This window comes from Hyaena hyaena, unplaced genomic scaffold, assembly GCF_003009895.1.
Source record: "Hyaena hyaena isolate Hyena2069 unplaced genomic scaffold, ASM300989v1 scaffold_613, whole genome shotgun sequence".
Taxonomy (NCBI): domain Eukaryota; kingdom Metazoa; phylum Chordata; class Mammalia; order Carnivora; family Hyaenidae; genus Hyaena; species Hyaena hyaena.
The window spans coordinates 415,660-440,462 of NW_024081245.1; the positions used below are offsets into that span (position 1 = coordinate 415,660).

The 24,803-nt window shown below is 35.8% G+C and overlaps 1 protein-coding gene across 2 annotated transcripts in view; it reads right to left on the reverse strand.

Annotated features, from left to right (window-relative positions):
- TRMT11 (tRNA methyltransferase 11 homolog) overlaps window positions 1–24,803 on the reverse strand; it is a 53,339-nt gene that overhangs the window by 18,133 nt on the left and 10,403 nt on the right. Inside the window, exons 4-12 of one of the 2 annotated variants that reach the window (XM_039257349.1) lie at window positions 24,465–24,546; window positions 24,284–24,376; window positions 23,948–24,082; window positions 23,099–23,255; window positions 14,463–14,543; window positions 11,551–11,715; window positions 11,026–11,098; window positions 10,773–10,904; window positions 1,526–1,646 (exon numbers count right to left, since the gene is read on the reverse strand). In XM_039257349.1, coding sequence (XP_039113280.1) covers window positions 1,526–1,646; window positions 10,773–10,904; window positions 11,026–11,098; window positions 11,551–11,715; window positions 14,463–14,543; window positions 23,099–23,255; window positions 23,948–24,082; window positions 24,284–24,376; window positions 24,465–24,546 — 1,039 coding nt within the window. Of the gene's footprint in view, window positions 1–1,525; window positions 1,647–10,772; window positions 10,905–11,025; window positions 11,099–11,550; window positions 11,716–14,462; window positions 14,544–23,098; window positions 23,256–23,947; window positions 24,083–24,283; window positions 24,377–24,464; window positions 24,547–24,803 lie in introns of those variants that run through there. The other variant, XM_039257350.1, reaches the window with a different exon arrangement.

Here is a 24,803-nt window from a genome sequence, read left to right on the forward strand (position 1 = left end):
TGTAAATCTAAAAATTTCAAGAATATGCTGAATAGGAATGATATAAATATAAGGAGTACAAGATGCCACCCCAAGAATATCTATCATTTGATTATAAACTTGTTGTTTTAAAAATGACAACCAGACACTTATATTAACTATATCACACTTACCTCTACATATACATGTATGTAAATAACCACATATACCCCTATCCCTGAGTGAACACAAATCAATTATTTCTATACATAAACAACTTTACTTTCTGAAATGCCCCAGTACTGAAGTCTGATTAATGAAGAAAGTTTATGTCACATTGAATCTTATTCAGTAATTAAAATAAGTCACTAAAATTTTGAATAAAGAAATAAGATAATCAATGCAGTGTTTTAGGAAGTCATTTAACAATTAAGAGCTAGAGGTGTGAAAAAAATGGAAAAGATGGGGCGCCTGGGTGGCTCAGTTGGTTGGGCGTCCGACTTAAACTCAAGTCATGATCTCACAGTCTGTGGTTTTGAGCCCCGTGTCAGGCTCTGTGCTGGCGGCTCTGAGCCAGTGGCTCTGAGCCTGGAGCCTGCTTCGGACTCTGTCTCTCTCTGTCTCTCTCTCTCTCTGCACCCCTCCCCCACTCGCTCTCTGTCTCTGTCTCTCAAAAGAAAATAAAAACATAAAAAAAAATTTTTTTTTTAAATGGAAAAGATAATTTAGGAGACCAGAACTAACCAGGCATACGGTAATAAGAGTCTAAATGAGATAGACAGCAAATGGAAATTAAAATGACAAAGGACAAAAACAAGAAGTCTATCATAATATATCCAAAAAGCACTGTACAAATATTAGTTTTCACTGCTGTGAATGAGTGCATAAGCTGTAAATCAGATTAAAAAGTTCAAATGCAGAGTAGAGGTGAGTATGACAAAGTCTTCGGGCATTAACACTGTTTTTTCCTGCTTTTCGTACAGATCAAAAATAAAGATGGGGCTCACTCAAGGTTAGTGAATTTGGGAAAGCTGTGGTTGTCAATCCAGATAAGTACAGCTGAAGGAGCATTCTGTAGATTTAATTAAGCTTCATTATGAGGCACTGTTCATATCAGTTCTGATCTGGATATGAAATAACAGATGTTTTGTTCTCAAAAATTGTGTGTGTGTGTGTTTGTGTGTCAGAGAGAGCACATTCATTGAGTCCTAACAGATGAGAGAAAATTACTTTTTCTATTATATAAAGTGACATTTTCTTTGCAGAATAGTCTGCAATCAAGTAGGTCTGCTTTGTAGGAAAAACAGTAACTAGTAGATTGCCAATTAGACAATAGTTGTTTAATTAAGTGTGCTGTTTTTCTTTGTTTAGCTGCATTCGTGACAAAGATGAGTTAAAGTTAACTTCTATTTCTATTCTGCTATTTAACTTCTATATCCAATCCTTTCCCTGTAAATCCCACCAAATATTGCAAAACTCCTGAACTTCAAACTCCATTACAGGAAAACTAGAAAAATCTCCTTTGGATTCTTCCAGAATTTATCCAAAAAACAGTAAGATAATTCACCTCAAATGTCTTCACCTTCTCCATGGTTATCAAGCGCCTTGATGTGTGACTGGAAAGCTTCTGCTCACAGTTGCTAATGAGTTGCAGGCAAGGGTGCCAGGGGACCATCTCCTCAGTGTATCTGAGGAAAGAACAGCTGACTTTTAGGAACACTCACATGCTCACCCCACACAGGATCGTCATGGGCTTATCTAGTGTGGTATGGACATCCTCCCACTCCATGCTCGACCATTTTATTTTACATATACTGACTATATAATCCATAACAAAACTTTTTAAAAGGTACTTTAATATTACCACATCCAAGAAAAAAAGTAGTTTAATTTTTTTTTAACCTGTGGACTGAGAATAAGAGAGAATGCAAGAATGTTTTACAGAAGAACACCAAGCATTTAACAATTTAACATTAACAAGACAAAGATTCCACCCTAAAGGGTCCCACAAGAGCACATAAGACAGAAATATATTCTGTAATAATTCCTTGATATTCATGAGGGACTGATTCATCTGGAGATTTTTATGAATTCCCAAAGAATAAAGTCTACACGGCATATATTTTCCCTATTTAATGAAGTGCCCCTACAAAATTTTAATGGCATCTTGAGATCTCTATTAAATTTGTAAATACAGGAAAATTCATTTATAGGATTATTCAAATAAACTAGCAATAAAATAAGCACTACATGGTCACCTTAACCATAGAATACAATCAAAGCCACGATAATGAGCATGGTGACTGCTGCTATGCAGCCCAGGTACTATGTGTATGGAGTTGATGACACCTAGAAAGCAGGGCAGTCAGGATGCAGTATTTCTAAACCTGACAACTGACAGGTTGTTGGCATCACTCTTGGCAGAAGAAACAGGTGGCAGATGAGGGGGAAACAGCCAAGGGAGAATGGTGAAGAACAGCAGGGGAGGCACTCACTCGGTATGGGTACCATTAAGAACACTGTGATACCTAGTTTTTATTTTTCCTTGGCAAATCTTTATACCTTTCTAGATAGCCTCTGTAAACATTTATTATATGGGAAATTTTCATGTTCTGGTCCAAAGTAGGAAAGGTGCCAATTAGCACTTCCTATTAAAGGATCACCATCCAGCTAGCCCTTTCCAATGTGTCAACATGGTCTTCACTACCACTCTTTTACTGACTTCTCTAGTCCCTCTGACCTTCAGTGAGCTCTCCCTCATTACGTCAACCACATGCTCAAAACCATCATCACCCACTTACAAAGCAACATTCATAATGCACTTCACTGTATTATCAGTGGAAGGAATTCCCTTGAAGTCATTTTCTGCATCCTTCCTTTGGGCTTTCCAGTAGGTAATGACCATTTCAGATTTTGCCTGACCTAACAATTCTCTAAAGTTCACTATATAGTCAGAAATGTTGTATTTCTCATAAGATTAGTTGATATCAAATTTGTAGTCTTCATACAAAGCATTTATGATATAAAGAAATATATCCTACACCATGGTTAACAGGAAAAATATATAGCCTTGACCGTAAGCTTGAAAAAGCAGGGTGTGTAGATGTCTGAAATAATATTTGTCAAACTTAGTTATGTACCTTTTTTTAAAGGAAATAAAATCATTTCCTGACAGAGTTAAAGTATCCTTATTAAAATATAACTTAAAGATGTATAAGCATAAGTTAGATATAAAGTCCATATGCTTACATCCCTTATTAGCTATAAAGCCAAAGTTACAAATCAAAAGTACAAAACCAGTACAATTTTAATTAATACTGATGACACGAATGATGCTAAGCTGTTGAAACTAAGTCACTGGCATTTGGCTTAAGAGCAGAAAAACATATTTATGTGTTTTATATTGCCTTTTTGACTTGATCTTTAAGTTTAAGAATGAAAGATCATTATTTGGGTCACCATTATCATTAACAAGCTTGTTTCGAACCACACCCTATTATACTAGAACCAATTTAGCTGTATACTCCCAAAATACCATGCTAAGAATTAAGAAAATATCAGTTAACAAAAAATTCTTTTTTTAATGTTGATTTACTTATTTTGGGAGACAGAGTGCACATGAGCTGGGGAGGGTCAGAGAGACAGAGAGGGAGAGAGAGAATCCAACACAGGCTCCATGCTGTCAGTGCAGAGACTGACACGGGGCTCAATCTCATGAACCGTGAGATTATGACCTGAACCAAAATCAAGAGTCAGACACTTAACTTACTGAGCCACCCAGGCACCCTCCCCCCAAATTCTTTACTATAGATTTACTAATATATTTCATACCAATATACTGCAAAAAACTGTTTGCAAAGTGTTAAGGCCTTTAATATGTACTATTTATGGTATGTTATCTTTGTTTAATTTCTATTACTATACCCCTATTTAAAACCTAAATCAGCCACAAGAGACAAGTCCACAGAGATAAATAAGTGGTTGCCAGGGGCAGAAGTAGTGGTGACTATTTATGTGAATGGGGTTTCTCTTGGGGTGATAAAAATGTTCTGGAATTAGAAAGTGGTGATGGTTAAACAACGCTGTGGATACTAAAAACCATGGAGTCGTAAACTGTAAAAAGGTGACTTTCATGATATACAAATTATGTTATTTTTTTCAAAAGCAAAACTAAACTGTGTATAGGCCCCTAGCTTTTCCCTAAATCATGACACTCGTCTCTTTACGAATCTCCACACCTTAAGCTATTTCCAAATGTCACTAGAATTTCACCTCCCATTTGAAAACAGATTTTGCACTGATTAAAGCACTCACTGAAAAGAGTTCAAGAGATCACTTTTTCTTGTTTCCTAATTAAGAGATGAAAAATATGTTTTCTTCACTGCTCTGAGCCACTCCAAAACTCATTTTACTAGAGTTATTGTTGATTCCCAGTGTAATCAAGCCATCATGCTACATGCCTTAAACTTATACAGTGACATATGTCAGGTATTTCTTCATTAAAACTGGAAAAAAAAAAATGTATCCCCAAATCCTACATTGGGGCATACTTTACTGAGCTTCTTTACTTTATTGGCATTTTTATCACAAGTGTTAGCAGTGGGATTTCTATTAAAGGACATCTTTTACAAAGAAATGCAGTTTATGATCACCTCAAGAGAGTTATCTGTGTGTAATGTCAATAAGAAAATGACACAATATGGATACATAAAGCCTGAGCAAACACCTGTACTCTGCAGCTTAGCAATTCCTATAACATCAAACACACGTGAGTTGAAGTTATGTCATCTAGGTGAATATTAACGACAGAAGTCTTCAGGGTCACTTGCAAGTAGCAGCAACTTTGAATAATAAACCCATAAATACCAACAGTTTCCAGTAATTTTATGTGGTCAGTCTCTAGGAGTGATAAGAATAAACTACTATGAGAGCACAGATGAAAGATTAATTCTACTAAGAAGGGTTCAAAAAGTATCATAGAGATGGTGACAGTTAAGCCAGGCCTTTAAAGATTACTAGAATTTTATCAGTTGAGGAAAGAAGAAATGGTTTATCAAGCAATGGGAACAGAATAAACAAAGGTGAAAAGATACAAAGTGTACAGAGCATCCTAACGCTGGCAAAATATCTGATATAATAGAGTGGGGAAAATCCATACTCAGGGAAATACAGCAAGTTTGTTGAGTGGCAATTTCTTCACTGCAGTTTAAATTGCCAAACAGAAAATCCTTTTCCAATCATCAGCTCTGACAATTCCTCACAAATAACTAACTTCTAAAGGTAGTACTTTATTTTTATCATGTCTTTATTTTTATACTTTTCAAAATGCCCTGGGTTTAGAGAGTAATACCTGAACTTGATTACAATATATAATAATTATTTTTAAACTTGAATCATGTAACAGAATTTAGCTGAGTAACTGAATTCAGAAGTAGGACTAGGGGCGTCTGGGTGGCTTAGTCGGTTAAGCGTCCGACTTTCGCTTAGGTCACGATCTCGCGGTTCGTGGGTTCGAGCCCCGCGTCGGGCTCTGTGCTGACTGTCAGCTCAGAGCCTGGAGCCTGTTTCAGTCTGTGACTCCCTTTCTCTCTGACCCTTCCCTGCTCACGCTGTCTCTCTCTCTCTCTCTCTCTCCTAGAAATAAATAAAATTAAAAAAAAAAAAAAAAGAAGTAGGACTAAAAGCCTGCATTCAATAGACCAAAAACACATTTTAAAATTAAGCTGTGCTAATGTATTTTAAATGAAATCTTTAATTCTTAAAAAGCTATAATTTCAATACAATATAACCAAACTAATTTTAAATTATTTAATTTGGAACCAAGAACATTATTTCAAACTTTTATAGATGATTTTAGTCTTAAATTCATCATAATATTGTTTTATTTAAAAAGAACAAAGATTTTGGATGACACATAATACAGAAGTAAAAATAATTCATTTTCTAACACAAGACAAACTAAGTTCATTAATAAGTTAACAGTAATAATAATTAATATTTCGTTAGTAAGGTCACATTAGGCTAAAGGGAAGATCTTCCTCTTCCCAGAAGAGGCCTGAGATGATTTCTGAAAATGATTTTCTACTCACTTGACCCAAAAACACCCTACAAAATCATGCAAATCAAGAGGTTCAAATCATCATGTTCACTTTAAGAACACGTGTGAAACTGCCCAGGCAATCAAGGGTGTGCATATCTGAAAAGTCACCAAGTATCTGAAGGATGCCACTTTGCAAGAGCAATGTGTGCCACAGCACTGCCACAACGGTGGAGGTGGTAGGTGTGCCCAGGCCAGAGGGTGGGCTGCACAGAGTCAATGGCCCAAAAAGAGAGCTGAATTTTTACTGCAGATGATTAAAAATGCAGGAAGTAGGGACGCTTGGGTGGCTCAGTCGGTTAATCGTCCAACTTTGGCTCAGGTCATGATCTCACGGTTCGTGGGTTCAAGACCCACGTCAGGCTCTGTGCTGACAGCTCAGAGCCTGGAGCCTGTTTCAGATTCTGTGTCTTCCTCTCTCTCTGACCCTCCCCTGCTCATGCTGTCTCTCTCTCAGAAATAAATAAAACATAATTTTTTTTTTAATGCAGAGAGTAATGCTGAATTTAAGGGTTTATATGTAGATTTTCTGGTCATTGAGCATATCTAAGTGAACAAAGCCCCCAAGATGCGGTGTAGAACTTATGGGGCCCCTGGTGGGATTAACCCATAGATGAGCTCTCCCTGACACACTTCAGTGATATGATCTCAATTCAGTGAGATGATTCTTACTGAAAAAGAACTGACTGTTCCTAAACCAGAAGAGGAGATTGCACAGAAGAAAAAGATATCCCAGAAGAAACTGAAGAAGGGGTGCTTGGGTGGCTCAGTTGGTTAAACGACTGACTTTGGCTCAGGTCATGATCTCAGGTTTGTGGGTTCGAGCCCTGTGTCAGGCTCTGTGCTGACAGGCTGGAGCCTGCTTCAGATTCTGTGTCTCCCTCTCTCTCTCTCTGCCCCATCCTTGCTTGCACTCTGTCTCTCTCTGTCTCTCAAAAATGAATAAACATTAAAAAAATATAAAAGAAACTGAAGAAATAAAAACTTATGGCCCAGGAGTAAATTCTGCATAAAATAAATGCAAATAAAAAGTACAGGGAGGCTAAAACAACAGAAGCCTAGTTATGAACATCAGGGGACATGGACATAACTTTCTTGAGAGATGAAGTTAGGGAAGTAAATAACATAGTAATTTTACCATGTGTGCATTAGACACATACCTAGATGAAAGCTTTCCCTTGATAAATATCTAAGGCAAAAAAAAAAAGTGATAAAATCATGTATCCCTTTTCTAATTCTAAAATATCCCTTTAGTTATATGCATTTGGAAATTTCCCATTGTTGAAAATTATTAAAATTGAGAAGTCACTGAAAAAAATACCCAGTGTCCATTTTGTAAGGTCTTTAGAAATATTAAAAATACTTAAAAGTACCTCCAATTTAATTTTGTATAAAGAGAAAGAAAGAAAGAAAAGAACTACAAAAGATATTCTTTAGCACATTCAACTTCAATTATAATTAAATACAAAACTACAAAATAATGGGCAGTTAGAAATGCCAGAAAATAAGAAGTACCCAAAAACTAATGGGAATATTTCAAAAGGACAGAGGAACCACCTCAAAGTGATTCCCACTGATCAAATCTGAGACAATTTGAGCAACAAAATAATGACAGTAATAAATTATAACCCAATGAATAATATAAGCACTCATGACTCCATAAAAATATAAATTAATGAATTAGTAAGCAATTGGGGGAAGAGAAATTCTTCCTTACAGAATGCCAACTTAGAAATGCAGAAGGAAGGATGGAACAGAAAAGTCATCATTGTGGTGGCTGTCAACAATGGAGCTGTCAATGTGAATAGTGACTGGATCAACAAGATAGTGATGTAATACTGGGCTATCTCCCCCGATGAACTACTAATCAAAGGAGAAAATGATGGCTCACAGTGGAGAAACCTCACAGAGAATAGGACTAGATGATGAAGTTTAAGATTTCTAGTACCAGTTAACTCTGTGTGGCCCATGATACAATTCATGAAAGACACAGTATAATTTTTATAGTATTCCTACCAAGAGTATTACCTGAATCTGGTCATTAAAAAAAAACATTAGATGGACCTTGGTTGAGGGTCCACCTTTAGAATATAAGCTGTATACTCTATAAAACTGTCAAGGACACAAAAGAAAAGAAGGGGAACATGTTCCAGACTGGAGGAGAATGACATGATGGGTTAATGGAGCACATTTTCTCAGATGGAACTGCAACTGGTAAAATGTGAATAAGGTCCATGTACTTAACAACAGTGTTATCAATAATGATTTCCAAACCTGGAGGGTTGACTGTGGTTTGGGAAGAATGTTCTGGCTTCTGAGAAATACAAGTGATGGGGGATTATCTGCAACTTCTTAATTAGTTTGAAAAAGGTGAATGACAATGGGTATGTAATTATGTAATGAATGAGAAAACAAGATACAGTAGGTGACATTAATGGCTGGGAAATCTGGATGAGGGGTATTTTTTGCACTACATTTGACACTTTTATCTAAGTCTGAAATTATCTCAAAATAAATTTTTTTTTTTAATCTAGCCCTAAAACTTGAATTAAAACAGCAAGCCTGCTGCTGGAATTCAGCTTATCTAAAGCAGGAACCACTTGTGTATAGAAAAACACATGTTCTCTTCTCTGAAAATATTAATAAAACCCCATCTATTATCCCACACATTAGGCACCTGAGATCTGGTAAACTGTTAAATTAAGTGAATACAGCCCTGGGAATAAGGAAACCAAGTAGTTAGCCAGCTATTAACTTTAGAGAAGTCACTTCATTCCTTGGAAGTAATTTTCCTTATTTCTAAAATGAAAGGATTAAATGAGATTATTACTGGCCAGTGTTAAGAAGTCTGGGCATGAATGTGTGCAGTCTTATCAGCTGATACACAAATGCATGACTAAGGTTAGGCCATGGTAACTTCCAAAACAACTTTTATAGAACAAAAACCAACACGGTTTCCAACAGCTGAAGGACCATCCTCATTTTGAAAAGACAAAAAGTGAACAATTGTTCTAAAATGCTTTCTGTATAATTATGTAAAGTAGATAGAGGAACTAAATAATTTTTTGAAAATGATTCTATGGCAGACTGAAGAAACCAACAAATTTTGAGACTAATTCTAATCTTTCAAATCTAAAGATCCTGTCTTATTCAAGACATCTTCTGTTTCATTGTTGTTATACACAGCTGTGTATAATTAATAATTACTGAATAATAAAACCCAAGCCAATAATGTTGAACATAATCAGTGCTTTAAATATATCCACAACTTTTATTTTGGTATTAGCTTTCAAAAAAGAGGTTGTGCCTGGGTGGCTCACTCGTTTGAGCATCTGACTTCAGCTCAGGTCATGATCTCACAGTTTGTGAGTCTAAGCCCCATACTGGGCTCACTACTGGGCTTGGATCATCTGTCCCCCTCTCTCTCTTTTCCTCCCTACCCATGTGTGCATGTGAAAAACAAAACATTAAAATAAAAAGATTTATTTTAGGGAGACTGGGTAGCTCAGTCGGTCAAGCATCCAACTCTTGATTTCAGCTCAGGTCATGATCCCAGGGTTGTGGGACTGAGCCCTGCACTGGGCTCCTCACTAAGCATGAAGCCTGCTTAAGATTCTGTCTTGGGGCACCTGGGTGCTCAGTTGGTTAAGCATCTGACTCATGATTTCAATTCAGGTCATGATCTCACAGTTTGTGGGATCAAGCTCTGTGTCAGGCTCTACTCTGACAGCATGGAGCCTGATTGGGATTCTCTGTTTCTCTCTCTGCCCCTCTCTCTCTGCCTCACTCACTCTCTCTCAAAATAAATAAGTAAATAAACATTAAAAAAATAAGATTTCTCTCTCTCTCTCCCTCTGCCCCTCTCCCATGCTTGCATGTGCTAATTAAAAAATATATATATATTGCATTTAAGGTGATCATAATAGCCAATATATACTTAAAGCTAGCTAGTATAGATGAATCACTGAACTAAGCTGTTAAAAATTACCTATGTTTGTGGGGCACCTGGGTGGCTCAGTTGGTTGAGTGTCTGACTTCAGCTTAGGTCATGATCTCACGGTTTGTGGGTTCAAGCCCCGCATCAGGTTCTGTGCAGACAGCTAAGAGCCTGGAGCCTATTTCGGATTCTGTGCCTTCCTCTCTCTCTGCCTCTCCCCTACTCATGCTCTGTCTCTCTCTGTTTCAAAAATAAATAAACTATAAAAATATTTTTTAAAAAAATTACCTATGTTTGTGGCCTGGCAAAACAGTTACTGAACAGCTACAATATATCAGACACTGAGTTAATAAGGATGGTATAAAAAAGGGGTTGGCAAACTTTTCCTCTAAAGGGCCAGACAATAAATACTTTAGCCTTTGTGGACCACATATGTTTCTGTCACATGTTTTTCTTTGTTGTTTTTTTTCTTTTTTAACAACTCTTTAAGAACGTATCTTAGCTCACGTGCCTTACAAAAACAGGCTGAGGACCACATCTGGCCCACAGGCTATATAGCTTGCCAACTTTTGGTATAAAATAAAAAGGTCAAAGCAATTCAATCAATAAGTGAAAAGGGCCAGTTTTATATACATATGTAGATAAACAAAAACTATTATAAACACTAAACACAAAGATATCTACCCTGAATACAATTAGAAATAGGGGAACATATGTGCTAGATATACACATATCATAACAAAAGTGAAATTAAATATAAAATTATTTAACATTACATACTCTGGTGTGTACACTGGTAGCCAATAGACTAATCTTCCACCTAATACAAGGGTTTCCGCTGCAAAGTTTAACAGGTCAAAAAACATATCACTCAGATGATAACTCAGGGAAACAGGAACATGGCTTTCCGGACTAGAAAAAGAAAACAAAATTTCAAAATTAATTAAAAGACTTAAGGCTTAAACTAAGCTAATTAAAAAGAAAAACATGCTCTTCTCAAAATAGTAACAAATCACATTTAACTTTCACTTACCATTTTTCTATCCCCTTTGGTATTTCCTTCTGAGAGCCTGTTCTTCTTGTAGATTCTCTGATACCATATGGGGCTAGACAGAAAACACATAACGTGGATAGTCAAAAGTCACCTAATCACCAATGAGGCAAAGATGGACATTATGGGTCTCTAGACATTCAAGGAATGCACTGCTGCCTAAAACTATTCCAGCCAAGAATGCACAAGATGAGAAACATTCTACTTAAAACACTTGGAGGGACAGCAAACCACTGTGTTCTTCAAAAATGTCAGTGTCATAAAAGAGAAAGGCTGTGAAAGCATGACAAACTAAAAGAGGCCTAAAAGAGATTACCAAATGCAATACCTGACACTAGACTGGATATTATTGTTCCAGAGGGAAAAATAATGAAATGTGAAGACGTTAGGGTGGGGAGATTAGTACAAGGCTGACATTTTCATGTATGTTGACAAATTTTGTATTTTAAGTGTAAATGACTTTAGGGAATTAATTCTACTCCTACTTTTGTATAAAAATAAACTTACGATCAGTGATGATTGCATCAAAATATGTGCCCTTCCTCCAGGAAGGTTTAGATGCATCTGAAACCAGGACATCAAGGTAATACTTCTCTAAACCATATTGCCGAAGATTTGCCCTAATGTTTTCATCTGGTCCTCTCCATTTCTGGTTTTTCCTACTAGCCTTTCCTGAAGGGAAAGAAAAAGGAATACAGAAACTACTAAATCAAATAAAGCATTCTTATTTCTTGTTGTCTAGCTAGATGTAACTTTTAACTCCTTTACACCTATATTTACAATAACACACACTTTCATTTAAAATTGTAATTTTATTTACAAAAACAGTTATTTTTATTTCCACTTACTACAAATAAGATTTTGAAGAGTAAAATGTACTGTCTGCTTGATCTTGTTCTGTCACCTTTCAAGCAAAACCGCCTTAAAACACTCATTCAATAGTTACCAAACTCAAAGCATGTACAAGTAAGATACAGAGCTGGATAGAACATGATCCCTTTCCTGCAGGAGCAAATAGCGCCATGTAGAAATAGTGGTGAATCAGATATATGAAAAAGAAATGAAGACAGTTAACTTGGGAAATACAGGAGCTCTAGGACCAGGGAGAGAGGAAGCAAAATGGAGACATTACAGAAGAAAAGTTAAAGTGGGGGTTGAAGGAAGAAGTTCAAAGTTCTGGCTTAAGAGACACAAGTGGATGATGACAGCATTGATTAAGATCAGAGAAACCAAGAGGAAAAACTAGCTTAAGGGAGAAAATGAGAGTCACTTGAGATGTATCAATCTTGCTTGTCAGAAAGAGCTATTTAGTGGGTATAGGCCAGAATACATGCACTTAAAAGTTAAATCAGTAAGAGCGAACGACATTTTTTTATTAACCTGGGTGGCAGTTATGTGTCCGTTCTGTAGTTATTCTATTTTTATACACTCTTCTGCATCTTGATCTACTTCACAATAAAAACAAAACTTAAAAATCAAAAGGAGAAGAATGACATGACTCTGAATAACATGCATGGTGAGAGGAGAAGTGGTCAAAGAGAGATGCCTTGAGAAAAGCAACATGTTAACACAGGTCAGAGAAAACTGCAGGGCCCTAAGGAGCCAGAGACGGAACAGTCAAGCAAGTATCACCTGAGGAGATCACTGTCTAGGAAACCAAGGGAGGCTTTACAAAGGTCAACACTGCTAAATGCTGTAGATTTGTGGTCCTACTAAGAGATTTCAGCAGGCATAGAAGTTAGAAAATACTGGGCAGAAGACAGTAAGAGGTAAAGAAAAAGAGACAGCAAATAAACACTAGTTTTCAAGATGTGATTTGGCAAAAGGAAGAGGAAAACAAGCGGGCAGCTAGAGGGCTCCTAGAGGACTGATAGAAAAGGTCTTGTATTTTGAAAATAGCAGAAATTTGAGAATATTTGAAAGTGCACAGATTATAAGCAAAAGAAACAGAGGGCATATTTATCAGCCATCTTGGATCAGCTCTGAGAAAAGTCAACCTCAGTCAGTATTCTACACAAGCAAACTGAAAGGCTATAACATAACTTTCAAACCTAACTTTCATAAATAAGAATTCTAATAAATTATATAGGACAATCCCCTTAAAGCAAACATATTGCTTCTACTAAAAGCTAACTGGAATAATTCTTAGTACTCTGTCTACTCTAACATATTACCAAGAATATCTTTTTCTGGATAGCCCATTTAGTTGAACTTGATACAATATAACCAATTTTCCTTATGATAAATATACTAAATTCCTTACAGTCAAGTTAGGAAAAAAAAAAAACTGCTCATCAAGCACAATATGTCAAATTGTTTCAGAATAAAAAAGTAGTATGATAAACTCGTACTTATATAATAACTTGAGAATAACTGGGTGACAAACAGAAAAAGGGTGTTCAAGGGTTGATTCTAGTTATAATAATGGAATACCAACATAAATAGAATTTCAAAATCATCAGTGAAACTTGACATTTTTAGTACCACTCAGGTATATGGAAATACTTTTTCCAGTTTGATTCAATTCCATCCAATCCCATCATTAGCAAAGTGTCTAGATTTCAAAATAATTTTCAAAATTACGTCAAAAGCAAGCAAACATTCATCTCAAGTTAACCTCAATCTAATTCAGAATCTTCTAAGTTACTGTCACCTTAACTGTTTCAAAGATATTTTGGTTGGTTATGAAATAAAAAACGATATAGTACTCAAGGACTAGCAATTAATCTAGTCTTCACATAACATGATTACTGAATAAAAATGGTGACAATCTTTAAATAAACACTGTATGTTTTATTAATATGGACATGCTGACTAGAAAATGGCTAGTTTTGGGCGCCTGGGTGGCTCAGTCAGTTAAGCATCTGACTTCGGCTTAGGTCATGATCTCATGGCTCATCAGTTCAAGTCCCACATCAGATTAGCTTGAGCTCCACTTTAGGTGAGCAAGAGCCCCACTTAGAGTGAGCTCTGCTTCTCTATCTCTCCCCTCTCTCTTTCCCTCTCTCATTGTGCCCTCTCCCTAAAAAATAAATAAAATGGCTAGTCCCTCTCCTACTCCTTCCCCAACCCTAAAGTTCATAGCCTTGTAGTTTGACAACTTTTTAAAAATCTTACTATGAAATAAAGAGAAAAAAAGTCTCTCTTACTAAAACCATGAAAACCTCTGAGGGGAGAGCTTTTTCTTATTCATCTTTGTGTTACCCAGGAGATCACTCTGTATATACTGGATCACTTCATAAAAAGCCGATTACCAATGAAATCTTACTGTTTGTAATAAGTAAAACTACATTCTACCACAACTCTGTATCTTAACACTAAAGATAGATGTATAATACCACATAAACCTGTTTAATTATTTTAAAGGCACATTTGGTACAAGAACAAAGACTGTAACACTGTCTAGAACCTCTACTCACCTAGGCCATGAACTGTATTGTAGTCTATGTCTGTCCCACATACATATGCACCAAAATGAGCAGATGCTATCAGAAGGCCACCTGAAAAAAAAAAAATCACACAATTATGGTCTTTTAACCAGAAAGTCCCAGACTCTTGTTTCTTCCCTTATTTAATATGATCTAGACTCTTACTAACTAGCTGTAGGCAGAGTACCAGGAAGTAACACTGGTCCTGACCATATTTAGCAGTCCTCAGACCTAAAAAAACAAACCCCTAAGCTGTGCTCACTACAATGGTCACAACATAGGGAGTTAATGTATGTCCTGGCATCATTACTCTAAATGCACTGCTTAGGGAAAATTACTTTTTGATCAAAATAATGTATATTTAGACGTTTTCATATGATTTTGAGAGGTCTAAACAAAGCATCTTGATCCTTGCTTACAAATGAGCACACAAGACTGCTATATAAAGAGTTGGCAACAAAGAAATTCTGACAATTAGACTCAATTCCCAATGAAGTCAGGGTTTCAAATAACTAAAGAGGGCATAATTAATATGTAAGGCATTAATCCCTACAAAAATTAAAATATTAAGACAAATAGTTATTCCGTTAACCAATGAAGCAATCATCTTTTTTTAAACTATGAATATGAATTTCTGAATAACTAATGTCAGGCATACACAAAAATAATACAACTTTTCTGTTTACTTAGTGCTGTGACCAAAGTAAGAACAAATGTCTCAATGCAATTTGACTGAACTAAGTAACTTGTTAGCTGTGATCAGCTCACATACAAAGAAAATCCTAATGAAGATTTAAAAGTTAAAGAAGCTCTTTAAAGGTAATAACATTTTTAAATTAAGGAAAAAAAATCACAAAGTTAAATATTTTAATAATTGTACCTCTCATTGAACCTTACATTTTTCAATCATCCAAAGTAAAATGTTCTTTGTCCTAACAGCTATACTGTAGAAAGGTCTGTCAGTAAAACTGACATCAGAAATATATTCTTAAACTATGCACCAACTCAGATAAGGGAAAATAACTACGTATTTTCCCTTACATCCTTTACAAAGGTAATCTCTAAAATGAAGATGGGTAGTGCCTCCAGAGGGTCAAGATATATAAATGAATAGTGTTCCTTCCATCGCCATTTAAAACACAGTCTGGGAACATGTACTTAAATATGCTCTGCTTGTGAAAAATACTGTAACTGCTATTATTGAAGTCCATGAAGAAGAGAAATGAAGGACTAAAAGTACAGCAGAAACCAAAACCTAGGTTCCCTCATAGTACCTACAAGAAGTATTTGTGTAAGAGGTAAGCTGTGACCTCATTACTCTTGCTCTATAAATGGAACCGTCCATATTTAGGAAAGATACTGTATTGTGATGACTTGGAATACTCACAAAATCAATTCACCCAAATTACGAGGAATTACTTCAATTCTGCCAATTAAGGCAGATACTCACCTAGAAGAACTAGTTGTCAAGGGAAACAGAAAAGCTTTCCTGTGCTTCCTTAAACAGAACCTTATCCATTTGGTTAGAGTGAGTTTTGAGAAGAGCCAATTTAGAGTACAGTGCTGAAAGGAGATGGATAATCCGTTAGACGGCATCTGCTGGTTAACTCTGTGCCCTTTGAGCTTTCAAAGTTTTAAATAAAATCATTATAAATTAGTTTCTCTGAACTGGTCAGTGGGTAATCACTGTTAATCATCTAGCTGTCTTCTTAATTAAACTGAAGCACTGTTGTGCATTTAGTTCTATCCCAGTTGGAGTTTCCTTGATGCTTTCTGGTGGAAGAATGGGTGATAAAGGAGGCGTGAAGTGGTGAGAGGGCAGGTAATGTGATTCACCCAATTTCTTATTATGCTCTCAAGTGTACAAATATCACAAACTCAGTGTTTTAGTATTTCCTTACTTAAGCTGTAACCACTTTAAGGTTAGGACAATATCGTATAGGCAAAAGGACGCAGTAAGTGAAACTTCTTTATAATATAGAAACTAATGTATGACTTTCATCATTAGAGATTTAAGTGAAAAGCCTCACAAACGTGTAGAAATGAGAAACTGGGATTTGGTTTTGCTGAAAGAAAAGGAGAAAAAGAGGAAAAATGGATTGCAACTATGTCTACTTTATCCTTTCTAAAAGAGAACTCAAAGGGGGAAGAATAGTTGGGGAGAGGGAGGGAGGCAAACCATGAGAGACTCTTGAATGCTGAGAACAAACTGAGGGCTGATGCGGGTGGGGGAGAGGGAAAGGGGGTGATGGGCATGGAGGAGGGCAATTGTTGGGATGAGCACTGGGTGTTATGTGGAAACCAACTTGACAATAAACTATGAAAGAAAAAAAATAAATACAAAAAATAAAAAATAGAACTCAAATCACACCAGCAGCCTGAGCAAAAGGATATCTCTAGAAAATAAAAATTTTACTAGATACACAATGGAGCCAACAAAGAAAAGAAAAGGAAAAGAAAACTACAAAGAGTTGTGGACAAAAATGAGAAGGAAGCAGAGACTATTCCACAGACTACAGGGATCACTGATCTCTTCCATCTTTGTCTCTTCCCCCTGGTCTCTTCCCAGGACCAGGACAGTCAGTTTCCCAACACCTGGGACCTGTGTCTATCATTCTGCAATGATGAAATTCCAAAAGGAGCTACAGTCCTTTCCTTACACTATGGATCATCTGAAGGTAGAAGCAGCCAAGGAGTACTTACTAGTCTCCCGGCTATATTCTCAATTACCATAACAGCTGACTCACCTGAGATGGGGGAGGAGAAAAGGAATCAGAAGTGTATCTATGAAGCTCTGTCCTAAAATCATACCACAGCTACCTAGAGCAACTGACAGACACTTGCACCAGTTATTTTCATTACAAAGAATTAAACGTTCATGATTTTAACCCTCAATTTCCTCGCCTGTTGTTAAAATTTACCAACAGTTGCAAATTATGAGTATCTTGGAAATTAGCCAAAGAAGGGACTAGAAAATGAGTTCATGGACAAATTGTTCATTATCATCAAGCAATATTGGCTATATCTAACTAGCATCTTTCACCAAAAAGGCATCCATGCTCTTAACAAAATAATAACTTAAAAATAATAATGATAACCATTACAGTTCACTGAATGTCTACTATGTGTCAGACAACTTCCTAAGAATTTCATATATATATATATATTTATATATATATGTGTGTGTGTGTATATATAATCTCACTTAACCTCAGAATATATTTCTATTACCATTTTATCAATGATGGAACTGAGGCTCAGACAAGAATGTGACATAATAACTGATAGAGTAAAGATTTAAACTCATTCTATTTGCTCTTTTCTCTACACCATTTAATTTCCTTTGGGTTCAGCACCAATTGAAATGAAATATAGACTTAGCTTAGCACTTAGATAAACAAAAGTAAAATTTGTTATCAAACAAAGTAAGTAAAGGGGCACACTCAGTTAGTAAGACTTGTATACCACTCACAACTCCTGTATATCACAGGCAGGCTGGTACCATTACAGGTACTCAACATATTCATGCTCTTCAATCCTATAGCTGTGCTCATATTAGAACAACAGGACTTCCTAACTACTAAGAGGATTGAGCTGTTTCAATGATATGTATCTTCCCCCTTGGGAAAAAAAAACGGAGACATACAACTTTTTAAAAAATCTTATTAAGGGGCACCTGGGTGGCTCAGTCAGTTAAGTGTCTGACTTCCGCTCAGGTCATGGTCTCACTGTTTTGTGAGTTCGAGCCCTGCATCGGGCTGTGCACTGACAGCTCACAGACTAGGGTCTGCTTTGGATTCTGTGTCTCTCCCTCTCTCTGCTCATTCCCTGCTCAGGCTCTGTCTCTGTCTCTCAAAAATAAAAAATAAAAAATTCTAATCTTATTAAAATGGAAGCTAATGTATTCACTAAAATGGAAAAAGAATGTGTTTCTACAGCTCATACTGTCATCCTAGACAACAAAAGCAGACTGTCTAAAAGGAAAGGCATTTAGGCAGGAAAAGATTATGCTCTCTTTCAGTTTCCCAGAAGCTTTCTACTCTACAACAGTGAGAAAAATCACAGGTTCCCTGAGAAGTTGGTGGATAAAGCATCTGGGAAAGTAATACATTTTAACTTTGTGCCTTTAAAATAAGAAAGGGTTGTATACATTTGACTTTGTTTTTAAATACTAGAAAAGGAAGCATAAGGATAAAAATATCATCAAATACTTCATGAAAAACTATGGCCATGGAAGAGGGCACAGGGCTATTTCTGCAGTCCTTCAGAAGGTACTACCCATCAGTGAGACAAAGGCCCAAGAAAGAGGACAAATGATACTTAGAACTGTGTCTATCACAGTTAGGGACTATCACCAAATTCAAAACTAAACCACCAAAAAATAAAGCTTGAAATCTATGCTTAAACTACAAACACAAATTACAAAATATACTTTAGCAGCATTTTTTCCAAAGATCTTCCTCTCTGTAATTTTCCATTAATTTTCCTATGTAAACAGTCACATGACCAAGATATCCTAACCATTCTAAGGAGCTGCTCTAAAGCAAATTAGAGGCAGGGCTCCTTGCCTCTTAACCACATTGAAGGTAATCACCATTTTGATTGCTGAGGCAGTTAGCACTTCATAATATACCAAATCTTGTATACATCAAGGGAAGGAAATTTTACGTGTACTAGGAACTCTATTTTTAAACTTTATGGTGATGTCTACATGTATGTATACCTATTAAGTATTATGTACATGTATGTATCTCAAAGACTTCTCAATTCACAGGAAAAGTTTTTAAATTCCAAGAACAAATTAAAGATTAATAAAGGGTTTAACACTTGGAAAAAGAAATTAGATTCATTCCTCATAGCATACAAGAAAAACTCCAAATAAACCAGGGATTTAAAAGAAAAAAATTAAAACTATAAAAGCACTAAAAGAAAAACACAGCCAGATTCCTCTGCATAACTTAGATGTAGGGAAAATGTTTGCAAGGCAAAAAAATCAATTACTTGCAAAGTTAAATGGCAAATGGAGAGAAAAGATTTAATTTTGTGTGTGTGTGTACACACACACATACACACACACAAAATATACATATTTATACATTTTCTATACAATACATATATAAAAACAGGGGGACAAAAAGGAGGGTGCCTGGAAAGCTGAGTTGGTTGAAGGACTCTTGATTTTGGCTCAGGTCATGATCTCGTGGTAGGGAGATGGTGACCCCCTGCATTGGGCTCTGCACTGGGTGTGGAGCTGCTTGGATTAATGTATACTATATATTATTATATATTATAATATATAAATATAATATATATTAAAAAGATATAAAAGATAATTCAAAAAAAGTTATAAAAGTGCCCCTTAAAATATAAAAGATTATTAAACTTCACTCATAAGAGAAAAACAAAATAACACTACATCGAGATAACATTTTCATCCAACAGACTGGCAACCCCTGAAAACCTGGACAATGAACTGTGCTGGTGAGGCTGTGGGGGAACAGGACTCTCATACGCTGTTGGCAAGAATATAAAATGGTTCAACAGAGAGGAATTTGGCAATGTTTAACAAAACGACTTACGCATACATTCTTCAACCCAGCAATCCTACTTTTAAGAATTTACCCTAGAGCCACATCTCCAAAATTATGCGAGTATATATACAAAAGATTATTCATTGCAGGCATTATTTATAACTGTAAAATACTGGACACTACCCATGTCCAAGTATAGGAGACCATTTGAATAAATTATAGTACATACACCCATGGAATATGACTATAAAAAAGAATGAAGACAATCTCTATGAATTAACAGAAAGTGATTTCCAGGAAATACTTAAGTGAAAAAAGCAAAGTTGTATAAGAAAGAAGTAGAAATAAAATGTACATATATCTGCTTATCATTAAAAGAAAAAAAAACCACACATGAACAATCAACAAAGAACTTGGTTATCTACAAGGGATTGGGCAGGGGGGAGGATGGAAGAGACAAGGAGTGGAGTGACATTTGTATGAGTACACCTCTTTTATAGCTGACTTTTGGAAGCAAATTGATCTTCTACATATTTAAAAATAAAACAACAAGAATGGAAGGAGGTAAAAATCTAAAACTGATGGCAAACAGAAAAACTGAACTCCAAACTGATTTGTAAATGAAGGAGAAAAAGAAGAAAGCACAATATCTGACTTTACTGACTGTTAGGTAGAGAACTGAATACATATCCTAAAAACGTATCATTTTGATAGGGTTTTTGAACTGTTTTGCTAATGCAAAGCAATTTTGAAACTATTTTAGATGCATTATAGGAATGAGCAAAAGAATACATGTGTAGATGATGAGAAAAAACAAAATTCCCACTGTGAAAGGAGGCACATGTAAAAATGGAATAGGAATAGGCAGAAAGTTGGCATAAACTAGAATCTGTAGTGTACATGAAAATTCACAGTTTCTACAATATTTGTGTGTATATCCATGTACACACACAGTATATATGTAGGAACAGGTATCTGCATACACATTAGCATCCTAGCTTATCTGCTGAAAGAGTTGAGAAACAAAGACATCTAGCACCCAGACTTCGGTGGTCTCTAATCCCATTCTCACTAAAAGAAAAACTGGTCCCTTGGAGAATTGACTGATTCCAGGATTTGGGCAGGTAAAAAGATAAGCCAGAAAGTAAGAAAGTGCTCAAAAATAAAATAAGATAGAAACATGTCACAAAGACAGATCCAGGGCAAAAGGGCTCTTACTTGGCAAATGTGGGACAGTTTGAGCAACAAAATAATTAATGAATTATAGACCGCTAAGGGGAAAAAGGGAATCTACAAGTTTGTTTTAATAATATATACATAGAAGAGAAAAAAAATGGTTCTTGCTCATAACACAATGAGTGTCAAAGGGTTATTGCAGAGGTGATGCCGTTATTAGAAATCATCCCATTTTGTAACCATCAAAGATAAGACTTGTTCGGGCAAGAATAATCAACGAATGCTAAACCTGACACCCTGACAGGGATGAGGGGTAAATTAGATGTGGAATAAAATATTTACGTGGTTTTAACGTGTCTCCATAAAAAAAAAACATAAAAAGAAAACAAATAAAGCAAAATGAGGCCAAATGTTAATAGTTTAATCTGGGTCAAGTATATTCAAGTGTTCTCTGTTCTATTTCTATTCTTATATCTTAACTGTAAGTTTGGCATTATTTCCAACAAGAGTTTAATAAAAAAGTGGGGGTAAGGGGCCGCCTGAGTGGCTCAGTCGATTAAGTGTCCGACTCTTGATTTCAGCTTAGGTCATAATCTCAGTCATGGGTTTGAGCCCCGCATTGGGCTCTGTGCTAATAACATGGAACCTGGTTGAGATTCTCCCCACTCCCCATCTCTCTCCTCCCTCCATCCCCCTCTCATGTGCTTGCTCTCTCTTCCTCTCTCAAAATAAAATAAACTTTAAAAAAAGTGGGGGGGAGGCACTTAGGATAATGAAGATAAGAAAAACAGGTAGTACGCTGGATGTGGGATATATGGAGACATTGGTGGAGTGGGAGAAGGGAGACTCACTAGCAGATTAATTCAACAATGAACACAGAAAATCATTCCAAGTTAGAAATCTCTTGACTTTGATACTGTTTCTTCCTAATCACATGTGGACACATTCCTCAAGTTAGTTTATGGTGTAACAGCTGGCCAACAGATCCTAACGCAGAAGGAGACAGCTCTAGTATAGTCATGAAATTTATACACTGTATAACCTTGGCCAAGTCACATAACCTCTCCCTGTGCCATAATCTCCTCAGGAAGTTTTCTTTTTTCTTTTTACTTCAACAATGTTAGCTATTACATCAACAATGCTTCCCAAGTTTCTGATGAGGAAAGACAGCTACAGAGAGAAACTCCAACCACAAATATAATGTGTTCCTACAAAATCTGAATCACAGTGAATTTAGTCAGACAAACCTAAATGAGTATTCCCTAGGTAGGAATAAGATTCAGCAAAAACTGGGGTGCAGCAGGAAAATGTCTTCACAGAGTCATAGGAAGTAAACTTGGAATTTTAGGACTTCTACACACAGTTAATTATAAGGACATCTAATCGAGTGTATACAGAAAACCTAGATTACAGCCTCAACAGCCAGGCTCTTACCCATTGGTAATTAGTCACTTTTCTTATTTTCACACTTACTTATAGACCTCTACAAGCCAAATCAAAGATAAGCCACACTGTCCATTTTTTTTTCCATGTAAGTATATGGTTATCAATTTTAAATGATGAACACATTTTTCTGTCTTGTCACTCTTTTTTCCACCCAAGAGTTTTCCTATTTAAATAAACTATGTAGCTTTAAAACATTTCCACAGTGCATGATATTGCAATGGACGGTATGCTCCTCCACCTAGTGGCTTACTTGGGGAAAAAGTTCACAAAATTGTATCAGCATCATCTTTGAAGTGGCAAAAGTGTTATATATAGGGCTATTACACAAATACACAGTTGTCTCTCAGCCACTGTCTAATGATAATTAAGATTATTGTCCAAATGTACTAATCTTTCAGCAAAAATATTACTATGATCTTGACTAATATAAACAAGTAACATCTATGCACTATTTTAACAGTTAAATAAAAATACCTGTTCCAACAAATGGATCAAAGACAATATCATTTTCTTTCACTTTTCCATGGTTGGCCATGATAAATGATAAACCAGCATCCATGCTTGTATTTCCAATAAAGTGTCTCTTTTTAACACTGTATGACTCAATAAGCTCTCTCTGTCCATCTGCAATCTAGATCAGAGATTCTTCAAATTAGTGTAACTGTTTAACAGATTTAAGATCATTATTCACAATAAAACCACAGGATCTGAATCATAAAAAGTTCTTTCCACTCACCATTGCTCTAAACTTGTTCATTTAAAAACTCTGATTGAAGTGATTATGGACAAATACCTTGTATTTGTTAGTGTGTTGCAACTGACTTTGACTTTTCAAACTAAATTTGAATTGAATTTGAATACAATACTTCCAAGGGTAGGTGGTGAATAAACTTTACCCACCTCTTTTTTCTCCTAAATAACAAAATTCTGTAATAGAAGCCCCAGCTTCCATTACCCACTTACAGCCTTAGGCTAAGAGGGCAGAACTGCTCTGCAGTAATTTCTTTTCAGAAGGTAAACTTAGATTAGAGCTCCACAAATGAGATCCTTCACATATCACAGCATTCTGCCTTCTCTCTGCTTAAAAAGCAATTGAGGCTTTCAGACAAGCCTTACATTATTTTTTCCTGGCCACCTCCAACATAGGTCCTCTATCTAACAAGCCTCTTGCACTTCATAGGAATCTCTGAAAAAAACAAAACCCATAACCACATATTTTCCACTGGTTTTATTTCATACAGTAGTTCTGAGTCTTCAAAGGTCTAACATTAGTTAAGCTTTTGAAGAAACAATCTGAAATAAGTAAAAAGAAATCTTGCTTACCCATCTACCAAAATAAATATTATGTGGATTCTCAGGGATGCAGTTTGGGTCCAAACCATAATCTTCCAATATAGAGAATATATGCTGTGGCTTCTTTAAATTCACTTTTCCTTCAAATGGCAGAAATTCAAGTGCCTAAAAAATAAAAGTAATTCTCATGTCCCATCAGAATATTCAAGGAAAAATAGTTCTTATAGAATAATACCTGTCTTGTAAGTTTGGTATCAGGATTAAGACAAAATATAAAAATTACTTAAGACATAGTGTGCTATATATCAACAGCAGCCAGACTACATACTCTCATAGGTTTTTTTTATTTTAACTAAATTCACTTACATCTATTCGTTTGACTTTTTCTTCTTGTGTCAACGTTTTATTAAATGTGTGAATCTTTATTTTATATGTAGAATCTGAATGTAGAAATGGAACCTAAAAAAATGGAAATAAATTCTTTTAAACTGAGTAATTCTACAGTATCTATAGATACACCCATATAAAACCACATTTCACTACGCACCATCTTCTCCACAGGGTAGTTTTTAAGAGAACTATACAGCTCCTCCGCAGATTTTCCATGACCCCATAGTTCAAATATGGACCTAGGAAATAAATCATCAGTACTAACCTCAGTAATAAGCTTGTGCAGTAATATATAACAGTTACTTACCTAGTTCTTTAAGCTTGCTCCACTAATACAATTATTATCTATATTTTCTAAGCTAGAAATGAATAATGTGTCCTAAAAATCAACATAGCTTTAGTCCAAATTACACAGAGAAGTGTCACTTTACACAGGAGGGAAATGTAACATAAGTCAAAAGATTTTTCCAGGTTTTCATCATTGTATTCTCATACT